Here is an 18,319-nt window from a genome sequence, read left to right as displayed (position 1 = left end):
AGACACAGAATCCAAAGCAGGCTCTGGGTTCTGAGCTGTCAGCACAGAGCCTGACGCGGGGCTCGAACCCACGAACCGTGAGATCATGAACTGGGCCGAAGTCGGATGTTTAACCTTCTGAGCCCCCCAGGCGCCCCTGTTTTTCACTTTGGCAGATGACGTTGTGATGAACATCTCTGGGCACAGATCCTTGCTGGGCCTACACTCCCACCAGCAGGGCTAGACGCTGCCCATCCCGTCCAATTGGTATATAAGTTTGGAGAGACACAAAATAGCCAGGGAGCAGACTAGGCGATCTGGGCCCTGGGCAGGCTCAGGGAAGGTTTGAGCTGGCAGAGCCAGGGCCCTGGCAGAGACCAACCGCCAGGGCAGGAGGGTAAGGAAGTTGCATGGCATGGCCCCATGAGCAGACCTCTGCTGGCAAGGCTTGGCCAGAGCAGCCCGTTGGAGGCCCAATGTGGTGAAGCCTCCTTTACTCATGGGAGGCATTCCTGAGCAAAGGCGAAGAGGCCAGAGAGAGAAAATGAAGGGGAAAGGATGTGCCAGGTAGACAGAGTAATGCAAAGGCCCTGAGGCGGGCATGGAGTTGATTTGTTAGAGAAGGAAGGAAGCCAGGCCTGGGTGGAGAGGAGTGTGACATGAAGTCAGGGAGGGTGGCAGAGGCAGATTGGGAGGTGGGGGCAGGAGGTTGGATTTGTTTCAGAGTGACAAGAGCCATTGAGGGATGTAGCAGAGGAATGGCCGGCAACTCACATCCCTCAGCTGGGTTCTGAGCCGGGCGTGGAGACCAGTGAGGGAGGCATATGTGGCCGCCCGGGAGAGGATGCCTGTGCTTGCTGCCAGGGCTGGGGGAGGTCAGGGGCTGACCACCAAGAGTGGGTCATCAGGGAAGACTTCCTGGAGGAGGTGGAATGAGCTCAGCCTTCAGGATGGGGGGAATGGAAACTTGGAGAAGAGGAGGAGGAAGACCAGCTGTCAGTGGAGGAACAGAAGGGGCAAAGAAGGCACTATGTGGGCTGAGCTTGGGCAGTAGGGGCGTGAGGGAGTGGGGTTGTGTAGCTAGTCCCCTTTCTGGAGAAGGTCGGCGGCCAGGCCTTGCTTTCTCGTCTACTGGAGAGAGCCCCGTAGCACCTTCTGGGTTTTTTTCCCTCATTCCTCCCTCCCTCACCAACAGGTGCCTGAATTCCCGTTCTGATCCAGCTTCATGCCCCTTCTAACTGCCCCTGCTGTGTGACCCTGGAAGAGTTACTTAACCTTTCTGAGCCCCACATGGGAGAATAACATCTCTCTGGTGGGACCCAAAGAGTTAGTGAGCGTGAAGTGCCTGCAAGCTATGAAACTCATTAAATACTCCTTTCTTTCCCTTTCCCCATCCACGGTCTCATCACCGAAAAATTTGGAAGCGACCAGCACCCGTCTCCCTTCTAGTCAATGTAATCACAGCCACCACCGTCGCAGATTTCCTTCCAGTCTTTTTTCCTAGTGCACGTGCTGTTTTAAGTGGTGAAATCATGGGCTGCGCCCCAATCCGCGTCTCCTTTTCCATACCTTCTGCCTTCCCTGGGCCATGCGGCCTCTGTGCTGTTATCTCGAATGGCTGTGTAGTCCCCCAGGGGACATGGGAATACCGGCCTGCTTCCTGGTCACCCTGCAGGGTGGTCTGGGAAGCCGAGGGTAGGGCCTGGGAGGCCTTACTCTGCCTGGCCCCCCACCCCGCAGGGCTGTTCCGGGGAGAGGAGGAGCCGCTCAGTGAATGCCTGATTGATTACAGAGCTGCCCCCCCGCCCCCCCGCCATGCCCGGCACTGATCTACAGCTGGGCTTGGTGTTCCCGTCCCTCTGTCCCTGGCACCTGCTGCCTTTGCTGCCTTTGCAGGTTGGAGCAACATGTCCAGGCTCGAGGAGGGAGCAGTTGGCCCAGAGGGGGGAGGGGCAGGTGGAAGCACCAGGAGGAGGACAGTGTCCCCCCTCCTCCCCCCGCCGGCTCTGCAGGCTCCCTCACCTCCCACGTGGCACTGGCCACCTGCCCACCCCGCAGGAGGCTGGGACCCTGTGTGAGGGGCACTGGGGCCTCTGAGGTGAGGCTGGTGGAGGTGGAGCCTGGGGGGGGTGGCGGCTGAGGGGGGACTGGGCTCTGCTCTGGGAATCGGGGCAATGGCTGCCTCCCAAAGCATGAGCTCAGCCTCTGGGCAGAGGGTCTGGCCCAGGGCCGGGCCTGGACTGATGCCCCTACCCCCCACCCCCCCCCCGTGGGGATTGGGGAGGGGGAAGCTGTGTCAGCCCCCAGAGCTGTGACACACAGGAAGTGGCAGGAACAAGGGGCCCATTGGAGGGGGCCTGTCTTCCCAGGGGGTGGCCCAGAGGGGGTCAGAGCAGCAGGTGTGGGGAAGGCGGTCTGGGCTGGGCCCCCCAGCGGGCAGAAGCAGGACGGAGCCGCCTGGAGGCTGCTCTGGGTCAGGATGCCCCAAGGGTCTTGCTCAGCAGGCGACATTGGTACGAAGATCTGAGCCACAAGCAGGAACCAGCCCAGCTGAGGTTACAGGAAGAGCATCCAGGCAGAGGGAATAGCGTCTGCAAAGGCCCTGAGTCTTCAGATGCCCCGGGGGACTGGAGAGCCCCTTGAGTGGGTGAGGGGGGGCATATTGGGAGTGGGTTGGGGCAGAGCTGGGAGCTGGGGCCAGGGCCGCCTGGGGCTGTGCAGTCTATCCTGGGCCTGAGGGAGGAGAAGGGGGTCCAGGCCCCGCAGCAGTGGGAGACAGAGACAGACTGGAGCCCTCGGCCCCTTACTGGGGTCTGTTTCTGGGACGCAGGTGTGGGCAGGCCAGGCCAGCAAGATTGGCCTCGGTGACATGGGGAGGACTCAGGACTGCTGGGCCAAGGGACCGGGGTCGTAGATCACTGCCACACCCCTCTGGCCCTGCCTCTCCCCTGCAGGTCCCCCAGGGGCCTCTCCCATCCCCTGCACTGCGGTCTGGCCCCAGGGGCATCTCATTTTAGGAGGCTCGGCCTTGGACAACTTCTACTCCACAGGCAGGCGTCTGACCATGTTTCTTATTGACAACCCAGTGGGATAACTCTTCTTCTCATTTTAAAGATAGGGAAAGCTGAGGCCACAGCTGTCCTCTGAGTTGCCCAGAATAACAGGGCCAGCGAGTGGTGGTGCTGGGACGGAGACTCAGGGCTGGGACTGAAGCTGGCTCAGGCTGCCGGTACCTGCCGCCCCGCTGCAGGGAAGGCGTGGCCGGGGCCCTCCGTTCAGTCCCAGCTCCACATGCCCGGCTCCTGTCCTGGGCAGGTGGCAAGTGGGAGGGGTGATCTGTTCTCATTGGGTTGGTCACAACTGTCCCCCACTGTGCCTATGGCCTTTCCAGTCAAGGATGAGCATGCATGGGAGCCCCCATCCCTCCTCCCCCCCACCCCCCCGCAGGGTGCAGGCCACGTGGGGCCCAGAGGGTCTGCCTCCTGTATTTTGATGCCCTGAAAGGGCCCACACAGGACTGGTCCCAGAGCTCTCTGGCTTATGGAGCTTGGGCCCGATGCCTTCCATCCCCAGGCGCTGCAGACAGTGGAGCTGGCCCCACATGCCTGAGGCCCCGCCCTACCCCACCCGGAGGGCTGTCTTTCACCTTGGTGCCGGCCCGCCCGTTTTCAGTGACTTGGCCCAGATGCCTTGCAAACCCGGGCAGAACCAGGACAGACCTCACCACCCCAGCCTTTGATCCTGCCCCAGGCAACACTCAGCTCCCTTCAAGGTCAACTTCTCCAGCCCTCCTCCCCTAACCACATCCTAAACTTTTTGATGGCATCAGGATGGGGAAAGCCAAGCGAGCTCTTCTGTGGCTGGGCTGCAGAGCAGGTGGGGGGCGGGGCAGCCTCCTAATGCTCCTGACGTCGCCCAATATTGATCCGGGAGTGGGGGGTGGGGGCGCAGGGGCCATCTGCCCGTGCCTGTCTGCCGTTCTCCATGGGGAGCTGGCTCTGCTCTTTCCATGGTAAGCCTCCCACGTTTCTCTCCCCCTGGGTCCCCGCCTTAGTCTGCTGGGCGAGGGCTTTGTCCTGGGTTCGGGAGTAGGGGGGACAGAAGGGGAACTCGGAGTTCAGTCTGGCTCAGGAAGGACAGTGAGCAGTCAGGGATGGGGCACGCCCTGGAGTGGGCTGATGGGGGGCTCCTTCTTCAGGAGTAGATGGCGGGAGGCAGGGTTGCAGGTGCATGCTGAGCCTGTTGTGGCCGCAGGGGGTGGGCTGGGGCAGGGGCGGGGGGAGTCCGTCCTCCGTGGAGGTCGTATCAGCTGGTGCTGTCAGAAGGACTGACTGGGGAGTGGACTGGGTGGGGGCTGCGCTATGGGAAAGCCCGTACTCTTGAGCAATGTGATGGGGACCCTGTCCCTTCCTTCTTAACCGCTGCCTCGAGCATCTGCTGGGGACAGGAGAGGGCTCATTAGGGCACAAGGCTGCTTTGGGTGTAGTGGTGCATTTATGTTAGTTGCTTTGGGGCCACTGGGGAGGGGAGGGCAGGGTTGTGGCCAGTCTGCTTTTCAGGCTGGTCCCCAGGCTCTGAGGATGGAGATGTGGGACTGAGATGCATGCCCTAGTAGTCTGGGGGGCGGCCTGGTGCAAACCAGGAAAATGGCCTCCTGTACAGTGGCCTTGCCAGCGAGGAGTGTTCAAGCTGCTGTGATGGACAGGCAGGGTTTCTTTAGGTGACGAGAGGCGAACGCCGGCATGACCATTCTGTCTGGGGCAGCCCTAGGTCATGTCTGTGGTCATGGCACGACACTATATTAATAGCACCTCCTTTCTCTTCAAGGTGCCTGGTTGTGGATGACAAATCACGTTACATTTTTTATAGCCCCTCCTAAGCAGTCCTGGTGCTCGTTAGCACGTTAAAGTCTCTGACAAGTCCTGCGGCAAAGTAACCTTAACTTTATTTAAGCTGTAATTTGTCAACTTCTTTGAATCTGTAGGGTCAGTGTTTATGTTCATAACACGTATTATCCCTTGTGGAACCATGTTCTGTAGAACATTTAGGTTGCTGCTTGCTTCCTTGAGGGGCTGGGTCTACATAGGCATGCTTTTTTCCCTCTGGCCCTCAGGGACAGAGGGCAGACTTCATTACACACCTCAGTTCATGACAGACCATCTCTGTGAGGCCCTGCATGTCCCCTCTTGTGTTTTTATAAAATTGATACCTTTTTACCGCGTTCCTTCCTCCCACCCGCCCATATCCAGTCACCCGTGTCTAGGGGCTGTATGTGAGGATAGACACTCTTGAGCCCTCCTTTCTGACTAAGTATCACATCAGAAACACCTTCCTGTATAACCCTGAAGAAGTATTTTTAAAGTTGCTTAAGAATCTGAAAGATTTGGGGGGCCTGGGTGGCTCACTTGGTTGAGCGTCTGACCGGCTCAGGTCATGATCTCACAGTTCATAGTTCGAGCCCTGCATCAGGCTCTGGGCTGACAGCTCAGAGCCTAGAGCCTGCTTCGGATTCTGTGTCTCCCCCTCTCTCTGCCCCTACCCCAGTCACACTCTGTCTTTTTGTCTTTCAAAAATAAATAAACATTAAACAAAATAGTTTTTAAAAAGAATCTGAAAGACTTGACCATAATTTATATAACCGATTTCCTATTTGGGGGCATTTGGATTCAGGGTCTTGTTGTTGTTGTCGTTTAAGACTTTTTTATTTTTAAGTAATCTCTACATCCAGCGTGGGGCTTGAACTCAAAACCCCAAGATCAAGAGTCACACACTCTACCGACCGAGCCAGCCGGGCGCCCCCTGGGATTTTTTTGTTATTGTTTGTTTTGTGGATGACAAGTCAGCATGTCAGTTTCTTCTTTTAAATTATTTCTTTGGGAAATGGACCAAAGATTACATTCCCTATTTAATTTTTTTTTTAACGTTTATTTATTTTTGCGAGAGAGAGATAGTGTGATCAGGGGGCAGAAAAATAGGGAGACACAGAATCCGAGGCATGCTCCAGGCTCAGAGCTGTCAGCACAGAGCCCGATGCAGGGCTCGAACCCACGAACCGTGAGATTATGAGCTGAGCCAAAGTTGGACACTCAACCGACTGAGCCACCCAGGCACCCCCTATTTAATTTATTCTCATGAAAAGTATTGTATTTAATTTTTATGATGTTTTAACCGAATTAACACAGGCTCATTATGCAAGTCCAAGGTTCACCTGGAAGGTATTCTCTGCCTAGAGTAGAAGTGACCCGGGTGAGAGGCGAGGACGTGAATGGCCTTATGTTTAGGGGGGGCTCCTGCGTGGCTTTGGAGGGGGTGAAGCAGGGCAGGGGGTGCCGGAGGCTGGGAGAGACCCTTCTGGAAGTATCTGTGGCAAGTTGTGTGGAGTCTCACAGGCCTGATCTCAGGAGGGGCTTCTGAGACCCTAGAGGGAGGTGTTATTTCTTCTGTGGAATGGCTAGATCTGGTGAATCATTGGATTGGGGGCAACAGTAGGGGAAAGAGCAATGAAGATCTGTGGTCTGAGGAAATGAGCGTAGGGGGAGTGTACTCCAGAGATGAGGGGTACAGAGGAGGAGCTCTTGGAGAGAGGAGCACTATGGCTCAGAACGTTCGGGGAGGAGGCAGCTGCTTGAAGGGCAGTCTGTCAGCCAGGGAAGGGATCTGAACTGGAGAGAGCAATTGGGGCCCAATTTCTGCTGTGTCTTCCTGTGTTTTTGGATCTTTTACAAGGAGAATGTTTTCTTGTCTTTAAAAAAAGGCAGGGACGTGGCAGCATGTAAGCAGTAGCTAAAGGTGCAGGCGTGGGTTAGATTGTGGGGGGGACTCAGTGTAGATCAGGGCTCCCTGGGTACTGACCACGAAGGGGGACATTCCTCCTGTGTCTTGCCCCTCCCCTCCTCCTCCCTGCACTGGAGATGGGTCAGAGACGTGGTGCTTGTCTGCCTTCTGTCCTGCGTGTCATTCAGGGCGTCTATAGATCATTTTGATGGGGTTTTTTAAACTGGCCACCTGTACAGGGTGCAGGCTGGGACCGCCTCACACTGGGTCACAAGAACCAGTGGTGACGTCGTCAGGAATTTTACAAGTCAGCTGTTAAACACAGCTTTTGCTTTAGAAAATTAGATTGTGGGGGTGCCTGGGGGACTCAATCAGCTGAGCGTCCAACTTCAGCTCAGGTCGATCTCACAGTCTGTGGGTTAGAGCCCTGCGTCAGGCTCTGTGCTGATAGTTCAGAGCCTGGAGCTGCTTTGAATTCTGTGTCTCCCTTTCTCTCTGCCCCTCCCCTGCTGGTGCTCTGTGTCTCTCTCTCTCTCAAAAAAAAAAAATTTTTTTTTTTAATTAAAAAGTAAGGAAATAAATAAATTAAATTGTGTGAACTTACAACTTAAAAAATTCTACCAAAAACATAGGTAATAAATACTCAAATCTCATGATTTCTACTAGTACTTGCTGTAGTGTTTATATCACCCTTTTATTACTGGTAAAATATTACTGTTTTACTACTAGTACAATTTTACAGTATCTGCATTTTTGTTTTAAAAATTTTTTAATGTTTATTTATTTTTGAGACAGAGAGAGACAGAGCATGAGCTGGGGAGGGGCAGAGAGAGAGAGGGAGACATAGAATCTGAAACAGGCTCCAGGCTCTGAGCCGTCAGCACAGAGCCTGACGTCGGGCTCGAACCTACAGATCGTGAGATCATGACCTGAGCTGAAGTCAGACGCTTAACCGACTGAGCCACCCAGACGCCCCAGTATCTGCGTTTTTAAGGTTATTGCTCTATGGCAGAAACACCATATAATCTTTTTCCAACTCTGTGTTCAATGACAACATGCTGGTAGCTTGAAATTGACCACGGCGGCAGAATTTACCTTACTGAAATTGGCAATCACTACAAATGGGGATTACTGTTCTCCTGAACAGCTAATTATTTTTGGTTTTGTTTTCTGTTAAAAAAATTTCTTTTAATGTTATTTTTGGGAGAGAGAATGATAGAGCACGGGCAAGGGAAGGGCAGAGAGAGAGGGAGACAAAGAATCCGAAGCAGTCTCCAGGCTCCAAACTGTCAGCACAGAGCCCGACCCGGGGCTCGCACCCGCAAACCCTGAGATCATGACCTGAGCCAGTCGGATGCTTAACCGACTGAGCCCCCTGGGTGCCCCGTGGAGAGCTGTTTCTTCAGCCTTTACCAGCACCCCCACGGCTGGAACACAGGTGGACAGAGGACCACAGGGGTGGGCAGAGGCAGCAGAAAGGAGTGCTGTCACAGGGGCAGTGGGACCATGAGAGGCAGCCCAGTGGGGCACCTCAAGAACTCGGAAGAGCCCGATGCAGTTGCAGCAAGGAGGCCACAGAGACCTCCACGAGCAGTTTCCACCGCGGGGAGCGGTCAGGAGCTGAGAGTCAGAGGGACCGGGATGGAGCCGCTTCCTTCTAGACACAGCTGGATGGAAAAATACCCACTGCAGGAAGAGCAGAGGACCAGGCAGCGTCTAAATACGGTCCTGCTTGTGCTTGGTGTCCTATTACGCAGTCTCTGTGCGCACGTACGTGCACAGGAGAAAGTCTGGAAGAACGTGCCCCAAGATGTTAGGTGTAATTATGTTTGTAAGGTGCTTTCAAGTTTAAAAAAAAAAATCGGTAACCCTGCTTTCTAATTTTCTGCAGCGGGTGTGAATGATCTGTGTCATACAAACACTTACATAGAAGGAGAAGGGCTTGTCTGCTGGGAAGGACAGTGGGTGACCGCAGGAGGGAGGTTGAGCGGAGGAAGCTGTTATTTTGTGGGTTAGGGGGTGTTCATGGTGCACACGGAGAGGCAGTGATGAGGGGGAGAGGAGAGAGATGGTGGGGAGGCCGGTCCCTGGGGAGACCAAAGCTTGCACCGAGGGCCTGCCGGCCTGGGTCCTCGAGTAGAAACGTAGCCCTCCTGAGCTTCCGTTTAAGTCCAGGAGGCAGGTATACACGGTGAAATACGGGCTGAATCTCTGGAAGGAGAAGGGGGCTAGAGGGCGATGTAGGGGGACTGGCTTTTAGGAGAGGCAGTCAGGGAAGGCTTCTCTGAGGAGGTGGGGAGCGATCTGTGTGATTGTCAGGGCAGAGCTTCTGGGAGGTGCTTCCTGCCCACCCCACCCCCCACACCGCCATTCACAGTGAACCTCTCTCCCAGCCCCAGGCCCCCAGGGATCCAGTTCCTTCCAGTCAGGGAGGTGGCCCGCTGAGCTGTAGCTGCGGTTCTCTTACTCTTTGTACGACACCCCTCTGTGGGCCCCCATTGGCCGTGCCTGGTCCCTAGCATCTGACCCTTGGCGCTGAGAACAGGGTCCCTGGGAACTGAGATTCAGCTTGTATGGGAGGGGCCTGTCCCCCCTTCCCGAGGCAGAGTGGGCCCCAGGTCCCTGCGGGAGGAGGGGCGGGCGAGCTCTCACCCAGGCACCCCCCCTGCAGCCCCCACCTCCCCTGCAGCAGGCTGCCAGCTGCCGCCACCCCACCCCAGGCCCCTGAGCCCTATTCTTCAAAGTCCTCCTTTGAACTTGAAACCGGCCATAAATTCCCTGGTGTCTGGAGTCTGGGGCAAGGACTGATGCTCAAATGAAGTTTAAGTCCTTTGCTTTCGGGGGGCTTGCTGGGCCGGGCTGCTCTGTGGAGAGGCTTCAAGGGAGGGGGGCCCTTCGGAAACCATGGTCGGGGGGGGTTGGGGGGGACCCAGCCAGGTCTGATGGCTCTGGGACTGGAGGCTTCCCGGTGTGAGGGGGGACTTTGAGGAGGGTCTGTCCCCGTGAGGCTGGGGCAGCTGAAGGCACCAAAGAGGAAAAATGAAGCGGAACCCCCACTCGCGGCGGCCACAGGCTTGGGACCTGGATTTTAGCAGCTGCGAGAACAGCTGGTCTCTGCGCCTATGACCCTAGAAGGGGCGGGATGGGGAAGAAAGATTACCTGAGGGCCTGCCGGGGCCTCGACAGCTGGGGAGGCAGCTGTTGGGGGCAGCTTCTGCCCGAGAAGGGCCACGCTGGGTTCCCCTTGACCTGGGACCCTCCTCTGCATTCTAAGCGAAGAGGCCAGGTGGGCACAGGTGCCCACCTGCGTCACAGCCGCTGGGGTCAGTGAGTAGACCTCATGGAGCCGCTGGGCACAGGGCTCCGTTCTAGAAATGGATATGGGAAGGGCATGTGCCACACACACGAGTTTTATGGGGCAGCCGTCCAGAGGAGGGCTCTGAGCCAGACCAGCTGGGCCTGACTCCTGCCTGGGTGACTTTGGATGGAAACGTAACATAGAGGGCGCCTGGGTGGCTCAGCCGTGTAGGCCTCCGACTTTTGCGGTTCCATGAGTTCAAGCCCCGCGTCGGGCTCTGCACTGCAGCACGGAGCCTGCTTGGGATTCTCTACCATCCAGCCCATTGAGGGGACGCTCCATCGGCACCTCCTAACTGGTGGACTGGTAGCTGCCATTTCAATAACGACTCCTCGTTCATGGACCCCACGGCTCCTTTGGTGGTGTTCGGACAGGGTCCTGGGCCGTGTTCCAGTTTGAGGCTTCCTCCGCCTCCGGTTGCTTTTCAGAGCAGCCCTTCCTTCCAGAGGTGCCTGCCTCATCGGAGGAGTGGGAGAGCCACTGTGGGGGGTGGATGGGGTCCCCAGACCCCTGCAGACACTCCTTACTGTGTAGGATTGTCCTTGATCAGGACCGAGGCCCCCCAGGAGCTCTGCCCTGGCCCAGGGAACGAGCAGGACACAGTCTGTGAGGTGATGTTAGTTACTCCATGTTGTGCGCCAACTGCGGAGGACTCCGCCACCAGCCTCGTCTTACTCAGGGGTGGGGCCATGTACTCCCAGGTCACCAGGGTCTACCTGGAACCCTTCTCTCTCCCGGGACCCTATGTGGTTTTTAATTTTTTTAAAAATATTTTAAAAAGTTTATTCTGAGAGAGAGTGTGAGCAGGGGCAGAGAGAGGAGATATTGAGAAACGCAAGCAGGCTCCGCGCTGCCAGCACAGAGTCTGATGCGGGGCTCAAACCCACGATCCATGAGATCATGACCTGAGCTGAAACCGAGAGCCAGTGCTCAACAGACAGTCACCCGGGTGCCCCTTAATTTTTCTTTATAATTCTTTCATCTTTACGTAAATCGTTCTTATCAAAATAACAGAACAGCCCTCCCTGTGCCCTTGCATGGGCCAGGCTCTGAGGACAGTCCAGAAACTAAGATGCAGGTGAGCAGGGGACCCAGGTATGGCTGGCTAGGAGCTGCGGGTCTCGGGGCTGCCCCCGAGGCCACTGTGTGGCCCCTGCCTCATGGGGTCTCAGTGGTGGAAGAGAGCCTTGGGGGGCCCCCCTTCCAGGGCCCCACATAGAGGTCTTCTCTAAACAGGAAGCGAAGGGGCCATTTCCACATGGGATGGAGTAAAGGACAAGATTGCTCTCTGCCTATAAGGAGCTGTAGGGTTTGGCCAGATTCTGCAAAACGGGTCCATTCAAGGTAGTCCAAGATTTGGGGTGACTGTACTTTGAGGCTTGGCATGGCAGGTGCTTAGTGCTCTATTTTTGGGTTAATACACGTAGGTGCTCTACACCAAGAGCCAGAGGGCCCTAGCCAGCGGGCTCCGCTGCTTATTATCTGGCAGCCTTGGTAAAAACCGTCTGATCTCTCCGAGCCTCAGTTTTCCTCATCTGTAAATTTGGGATAACATTGACTTAACAGGATTGACCGTGAAGGCCAGATGAGCTACTGTATGTCAGCCTCTTAGCACAGACCATCAGGTAAGGGGTTGATTACTGTGGCTGTCAGGCTCAGCAGTGAAGCCCGTTGATCTCCCAAGAACCCAGTTCACAGTTGAGAGGTCCCTTTTGTCAGGATCCCCTCCCCCCAATACTGTCTGCCCAGGCCCTCAGTCCCACGAGCTTCCCCATTCCTGCTGCCAGTGCCTCAGAGAGAGAACCCACATGCATGGTCTTGTACATCAGGCTCTGCCTTGACGTTACGTGGCTCCCCAGCCCCGGCAAGTGCTGGCTTCAGACCTGAGCTTCCCGCCAGGCCTGGGGCCCAGGGTTTCTTGGCTGAAAGGAAGATGCTAGTGGGGGCTGCTTCCCCGTGGCCCCCCACTGGCTGCCCCTGGAAAGGACTAGAAACACAGGTAACGTGGGTGTGGCAGCATCTGCTTGCCTCCTGCCCCCGTCACTATTTCACAAATGCCTCAGCCTCTGGAGTGGAGAAGGATGAACCCTTCTCTGCCGGATACTGAGCCTGGCAGGAAGCGGGGGGGCAGCCTCCAGGCCTCGCGGTGCAAATGGGGAAGTTCCCTGAGCCCCGTAGCACAGGAGGCCTTGCTCAGGGCCCAGATACACACAAGGCACATGAGTTCAAGCCCTGCTTTGTCTTTTCGTGAGTGACCTTGGGCGTATTGCTTCCCTTGCTTTACGAGACCTCGTCTATAGCACGTCAGAGCCTGGGCCCAGGAGGCACACCCCTTCCCTGGGTTGGGGGTCCCATCTCTGCTCTGTGACTTTGGGCAAGGCCCTGGCCTCTCTGAGCTTCAGGGTCATTCTTCTTCTAAAGAGGGACTGGGTCAGGACACAGAGAGCCCAGAGGTGAGCCCCAGGATGTCAGAAGTGAAGGGCTTGCCTCCCATGCCCCTCCCCTCCTCCCGTGCCCCCCACATATCCTGGTCTTTGCAGTCCTGGTGCTTGGGGCTGCAGCTCAGGGAGGGGGAGACTCAGCAGTGGAACAAGAGGCCTTTCTGGCTCCTTCCTTGCCCGGAGTTGTCTGTGCCTGTCCCCAGCTGTCAAGGAATGGGCTGGGAGCCGTTTGTGGTGCCCCGAGCTGGCTGGGGTGTAGGGTGGGGGACACACAGACCACTTGCCCTTGTTGGTCGGCTGTGAGTGGTTTCAGGTTAACAGCCAGGAGCCTGAGCCCACTGGGAGGGGGAGGGGGGAGCTTGTAACACTCGAGCATGGGTTCATTCCTGGCCCCCCATCCTGAGTGACCTTGAACTGTGAAAGCTATAGCTCTGAGGAGGTACTTTCCTGAGCTTTTTTTTAAGTTTATTTATTTATTTTTGAGAGAGACTTAGTGAGCACAAGTGGGGGAGGGGCAGAGAGAAGGCGAGAGGGAGGATTCCTAGGCAGGTGAGCGCACAGAGCCCTACTTGGGGACTCGATCTCACAAAACCACGAGATCATGACCTGAGCCAAAATCTAGGGTCAGACGTTTAACCAACTGTGCCACCCAGGTGCCCCCTGAGCTTTTAATCCTTGGAACCTTCCAGAGGGGTTGGGAGATAGGAGAGAGACCTCTGGACGCTCGAGACCACACCGCCAGCCACGCCTGCCTCAGTTTCCCCATCTGTTAGCCACGCGGGCACCTCCTGTCCCCAGCTCTGCACCCCCGGGCCCTAACCGCTGCCTCTCTCCCGCCCCACAGGCTCCCCTCTACACAAGCAGGCCTCCTGCCCGGCCGCTGCCCCCGCCGCCCCCGCCGCGGAGAAGCCGGGCCCCAAGGTGGCCGAGGTGGGCGATGACTTCCTGGGGGACTTCGCGGTGGGCGAGCGGGTGTGGGTGAACGGTGTGAAGCCAGGCGTCGTGCAGTACCTGGGCGAGACGCAGTTCGCGCCGGGCCAGTGGGCCGGCGTGGTGCTGGACGACCCGGTGGGCAAGAATGACGGCGCGGTGGGCGGCGTGCGCTACTTCGAGTGCCCGGCCCTGCAGGGCATCTTCACGCGGCCCTCCAAGCTGACCCGGCAGCCCACGGCCGAGGGCTCGGGCAGCGACGCGCACTCGGTGGAGTCGCTGACTGCACAAAACCTGTCACTGCACTCGGGCACAGCCACACCCCCGCTCAGCAGCCGGGTCATCCCCCTGCGCGAGAGCGTCCTCAACAGCTCGGTCAAGACTGGCAATGAGTCGGGCTCCAACCTCTCGGACAGCGGCTCTGTGAAGCGCGGCGACAAGGACCTACGCCTGGGAGATCGTGTGCTGGTGAGTGCTGCCCCGCCGCCCCACCTTCACAGGTGGGGCCAGGGGAGGGGACTCCTGGCCGCTTGGGTGGGCTCCAGGCTGGGGCTCCCGGTCCTCATCCAAACCACACAGAGTGACCGGGGACATCGGTCAAGTGGGCTCTGGATACTGTTGCTGTGTGGCCCTGGGTAAGTGTCTTAACCTTTCTGGGCCTCAGTGTCTCCATTTAAAAAACGGGTTGGAATGCATGAATATGTGTGATGCCTCTAGACAGCGCCAGATACTTAGGAACTGCCCCCTGCACATTAGCTCTTGTTGGTTTTATCCACTGATCTAGCCCATTGGTATCATCCACTGGCCAGCATGGATGTGCCAGGCCTAACCTGGAAAAGCCGATGACCACAGGTAGGGTCAGGCGGTTCAGACACTTAATCAGCTGTGACGCAGTGGTCACTATTGTTGTGGGGGAGAGAGCTGGGTCACTCTTTGGAGCCAAAGGGACCATCAGCAAAGTCTTTCTGCCAGGGGCCCCTCTTCTCTGGTGGTCCCTGTCATCGGAGCCACGTTGGAAGGGGGCAGTGGCCCCCTTGTCCTTTAGAGTGTGGGTCTGTCCTCAAGTCTGAATGAAGCCACATTTCCCTGGCACTTGCAGTGGGCCGGGCCTGGGCTGGGGGGTGGCAAGTCATGGCAGGACAGGCTCACGTTGCTGCTGTACCAAGCCCAGGGCTAGCGTGGAGGCAGTCCTTGAAGGGTGTCTGGTGGGCTTGGGGGTCGGAAGCCAGTGGGGGTAGTCAGCAGGGGGGAGAGGTGCCTGTGTTCATCAATCTTCCTGCGGGGCTGTGGGGACCACAGGTGTCCTACGTCAAGCTCTTACGTGGTATCCCTGCTTAGCGTGTGTTTCTTTCCCGCGGCTGCTTTAACAGGTGCCACCAGCTAGTCCTTTGCGGAAAGGGGTTTTCTCTCCGTTCTTGGGGTTAGAAACCTCAAGTCGAAGGTGCTGGCAGGGCCATTCGCTCTCTGAGATCAAGAGGGGGACCCGTTCCATGCCTTTCTCTTCTGTCCTGGAGGCTGCCGGCGTCCTGTGGCCTTCCTGGGCCGGCAGCCTCTCACCCCAGCCCCCGCCGGTGCCTTCACACGGTCTCTTCCCTCCGTGTGTCCGTGTCTCTCCTCTCCTGTCCCACTAGGGCCCACGCTAATGACTTCCCCTTCACTTAATCCCACCTGAAGGACCTTAGCTTTAAATAAGCTCACATTCAGAGGCGCCTGAGGGGCTCGGTCAGTTTTGATTGACTCTTGATTTTGGCTCAGGTCATGATCTCATGGTTTGTGAGTTCGAGCCCCATGTCAGGCTCCACACTGGCAATGCAGAGCCCGCTGGGGATTCTCTTTCCTTCTCTCTCTGCCCTTCCCCTGCTCATGCTTGCACACGCTCTCTCTCTTTCTCTCTCTCTCAATATAAGTAAATAAAATAAATACACTTTAAATAAGTGAGGTGGGGCGCTTGGGTAGTTCAGTGGGTTGAGTGTCTGACTTTGGCTCAGGTCATGGCCTGTGAGTTCGAGCCCCACATCAGGCTGGCTGCTGTCAGCGCAGAGCCTGCTTCAGATCCTCTGTCCCCCTCTCTCTGCCCCTTCCCCTGATTGCTCTCTCCCTCTCTCAAAAATAAACATTAAAAAATAAAATAAAATAGAGGCATCTCGGTGGGTCAGTCAGTTAAGCGTCCGACTTTGGCTTAGGTCATGAACTCGCGGTTTGTGGATTTGAGCCCCATGTTGGGCTCTGTGCTGATAGCTCAGAGCCTGGAGCCTGCTTTGGATTCTGTGTCTCCCTCTCTCTCTGCCCCACCCTTGCTACACACACTGCTACTTGCTCGCTCGCTCTCTCAAAAATAAACATTAAAACAAAATTTTAAGAAGTGAAATAAATAAGGTCACATTCACAGGTACGGCGAGGGGTGGGGGGAGTCAGGACTTGAACCTATCTTTCTTAGGGGACACAAGTCCACCTGTCACACATGCCCCAAACAGAACCCGTGTGTTTAGCTCCCTCCCCACTCCCTGACCTGCCCTTCCCGTCTTCCCCATCCTGTGAACGCACACCTGTGCCTCCAGCAGGCCAGCCCAGGGACCTGGGACTCAGCCCTGTGCCCTGTTTCCCTCCTCCCCGACCACGCGACCATCCGGGAGTCCCTGGTGCAGTCTCGAAAGCACACGGACTCCGTCCCCATCCCACCTCCTACCCTGGAGGCTCCTCTCTCTTGGATGGTGGAGCCGCCCAGGTCCCGGCACCCCCCAGGCTCCCGTCTCCCCGGAGATGAGGCCCCTGCCTTCCCATGGCCCCCAGACCCTTGCGAACTGCTTGCCCACCCTTGGACAACCCGACGTCCCTCCCTCCCTGGCCCGGCCGGCCGCACCCGCCTTCTGTCCTTTCTCCAGTGTCCCAGGCTGGTCCCCACGTTGGGGACACTGGCCCCCAGGGCTTCCCACGGCTCGATGCCCCACTTCCGCCAGGCCTCTGCGACTTGGGCTCTCCTCGCAGATCCCTGTCTGCCCACCCCCTGCCAGCCACCTGGGTCAGCAGCATGCACTCACCTCCTCCTCCTCCAGCGCCTGTTTCCGGCCACGGCCGAGAGCGCCATGACCGTGGCTGTGCCCCTGGTGCCTACGACAGAGCCTGGTGCCAGGAAGGCGCCCAGACGTACCTGCTGAATGAACCCCTCAGGGCCCCGTGGGGTGGTCCCTAGACGGGGGGGACCGCTGGCCTCATGTTGGGGCTGCACAGGCTAGTTGAGCCCCAGATTCCCCTCGCTGGCGGTTGGTCAGGTCAGCGGCTGTGGACGCAGTCAGGGAGGTCCACCGAGGGGCCACCTGTGTCTGTCCCCTCATCTTCCTGGCCACCCTTCTGCCCAGCCAGCACCCCCACCCCTCCACAGTGCCCCGCAGTGCCGACCCAGCCTCAGACCTGAGCCCCTGGCCTTACGTACCCTCAGCAGCCCTGTGTCGCAGGCCGGCTTGCCCCCCGCCACCACCACCTCCCCCCACCCGATGGCAGAGCCGAGCTGGACGGCTCTGGGGCCCTGTTCTCACACCGTGTGGCGCTACCCTGATCTGCGGCAGAGGCGTGCATTTTAAGTGAGTCACCAGTTTTGACTTCCTCAGAGGAAAGTCCCCAAGAGACAGATGAACCCAGCCTTCCCACCAGCTTTGCTGTGTGAGACCCGGGATGCAGTTGGTGCTTGGCCCCTGCCAGGAGGGACCCTGAGCCCAGATAACCTGTAGGTGGCCGAAAGGAGAGGCTGGGGCCTGGCACGTGGTGGAGGTGGATGTGAGGGAGGTGTTCTCTCTCTTTTTTTTAAGTTTATTCATTTTGAGAGAGAGAGTGGGTGAGGGACAGAGAGAAAATCCCAAGCAGCCTCCCCAAAGTTGAGCCTGATGTGGGACTCAAACCCATGAATGGAGACATCATGACCTGAGCTGAAATCAAGAGTTGGACGCTTAACCACCCAGGTGCCCCTAAAGAGAGAGAGTCTTGAACAGACTCCGCACGGAGTGCGATCCCACAACCCTGGGATCATGACCTGAGCCAAAATCAAGAGTCGGACGCTAAACCAACTGAGTCACCCAGGCGCTCCTAATCACATTTTCTAGGAATCTAAAATTGCCCCCAAAAATCTAGTAACATTTTTAAGTAAAAAAAGAGAGAGAAGAGGCTGATGTCCTCCGTCTGGAGGGTGAGGACTGCCACACCCAGGCTGAGGTCTCCGTGAGCAGAATCTCCGGGAGAGATCAGTGTCCCAAGGTAGTGCTGACCTGGGCGGGGCGGTCAGTGTCACATGCATCCCCTCTGGAAACCTGTCCACTGTTTCTGCCTTGCTCCCGACTCTGGAAGGGTGCCCGCCTGGCTCCCTCGTGCTGACGGAGGAGGGAGGGACAAGGGAAGGACTCCCAGAGGCAGCCTAGGACCGAGGGTGAGGGAGCGCCCCCTGGGCCAGGGAGGGGTCGGCAGTGCACTTGAGTCTCAGACCCCCGCCCAAGGGGAGCCTGTTGGTTGTGCCCAGTGAAGACTGAAGAAGCAAGCAGAGTGAAGCCCGGGAGGTTCTTCCGCTCCCTGAGTACTCTGAACTTCAGTCTCTTCATCTAGGAGTGGAGTACTTCCGCCCACTGCATTGCATTGGGAAGTCTAGAATCTGTGTCTTCAATGTGCCAGGCACGCAGTCACTGGGAGAGACATTGGGAGAGGACTGGGTTTTGATTAGCGAGCTGGTCCCTCTCGGGCACAACACTTAAGGCACACTTGGGGGTGTCAGAGGTTATGTTTAGGTTTCCACAAACCTGGTAGATAAACACGCATGTTTGCTCCCACTCTTTCTGAACCTGCCCTAGAATGACAG

General features: G+C 57.3%; 1 protein-coding gene across 2 annotated transcripts in view; it reads left to right on the top strand.

Annotated features, from left to right (window-relative positions):
• CLIP2 (CAP-Gly domain containing linker protein 2) overlaps positions 1–18,319 on the top strand; it is a 63,847-nt gene that overhangs the window by 19,506 nt on the left and 26,022 nt on the right. For both annotated transcript variants that reach the window (XM_039255208.1, XM_039255209.1), the window contains exon 4: positions 13,397–13,950. In XM_039255208.1, the coding sequence (XP_039111139.1) occupies positions 13,397–13,950 (554 nt within the window). The remainder of the gene's footprint in view (positions 1–13,396; positions 13,951–18,319) is intronic.

Source organism: Hyaena hyaena, unplaced genomic scaffold (assembly GCF_003009895.1).
Source record: "Hyaena hyaena isolate Hyena2069 unplaced genomic scaffold, ASM300989v1 scaffold_514, whole genome shotgun sequence".
NCBI lineage: Eukaryota > Metazoa > Chordata > Mammalia > Carnivora > Hyaenidae > Hyaena > Hyaena hyaena.
This window is presented reverse-complemented; position numbering and strand designations above follow the sequence as displayed.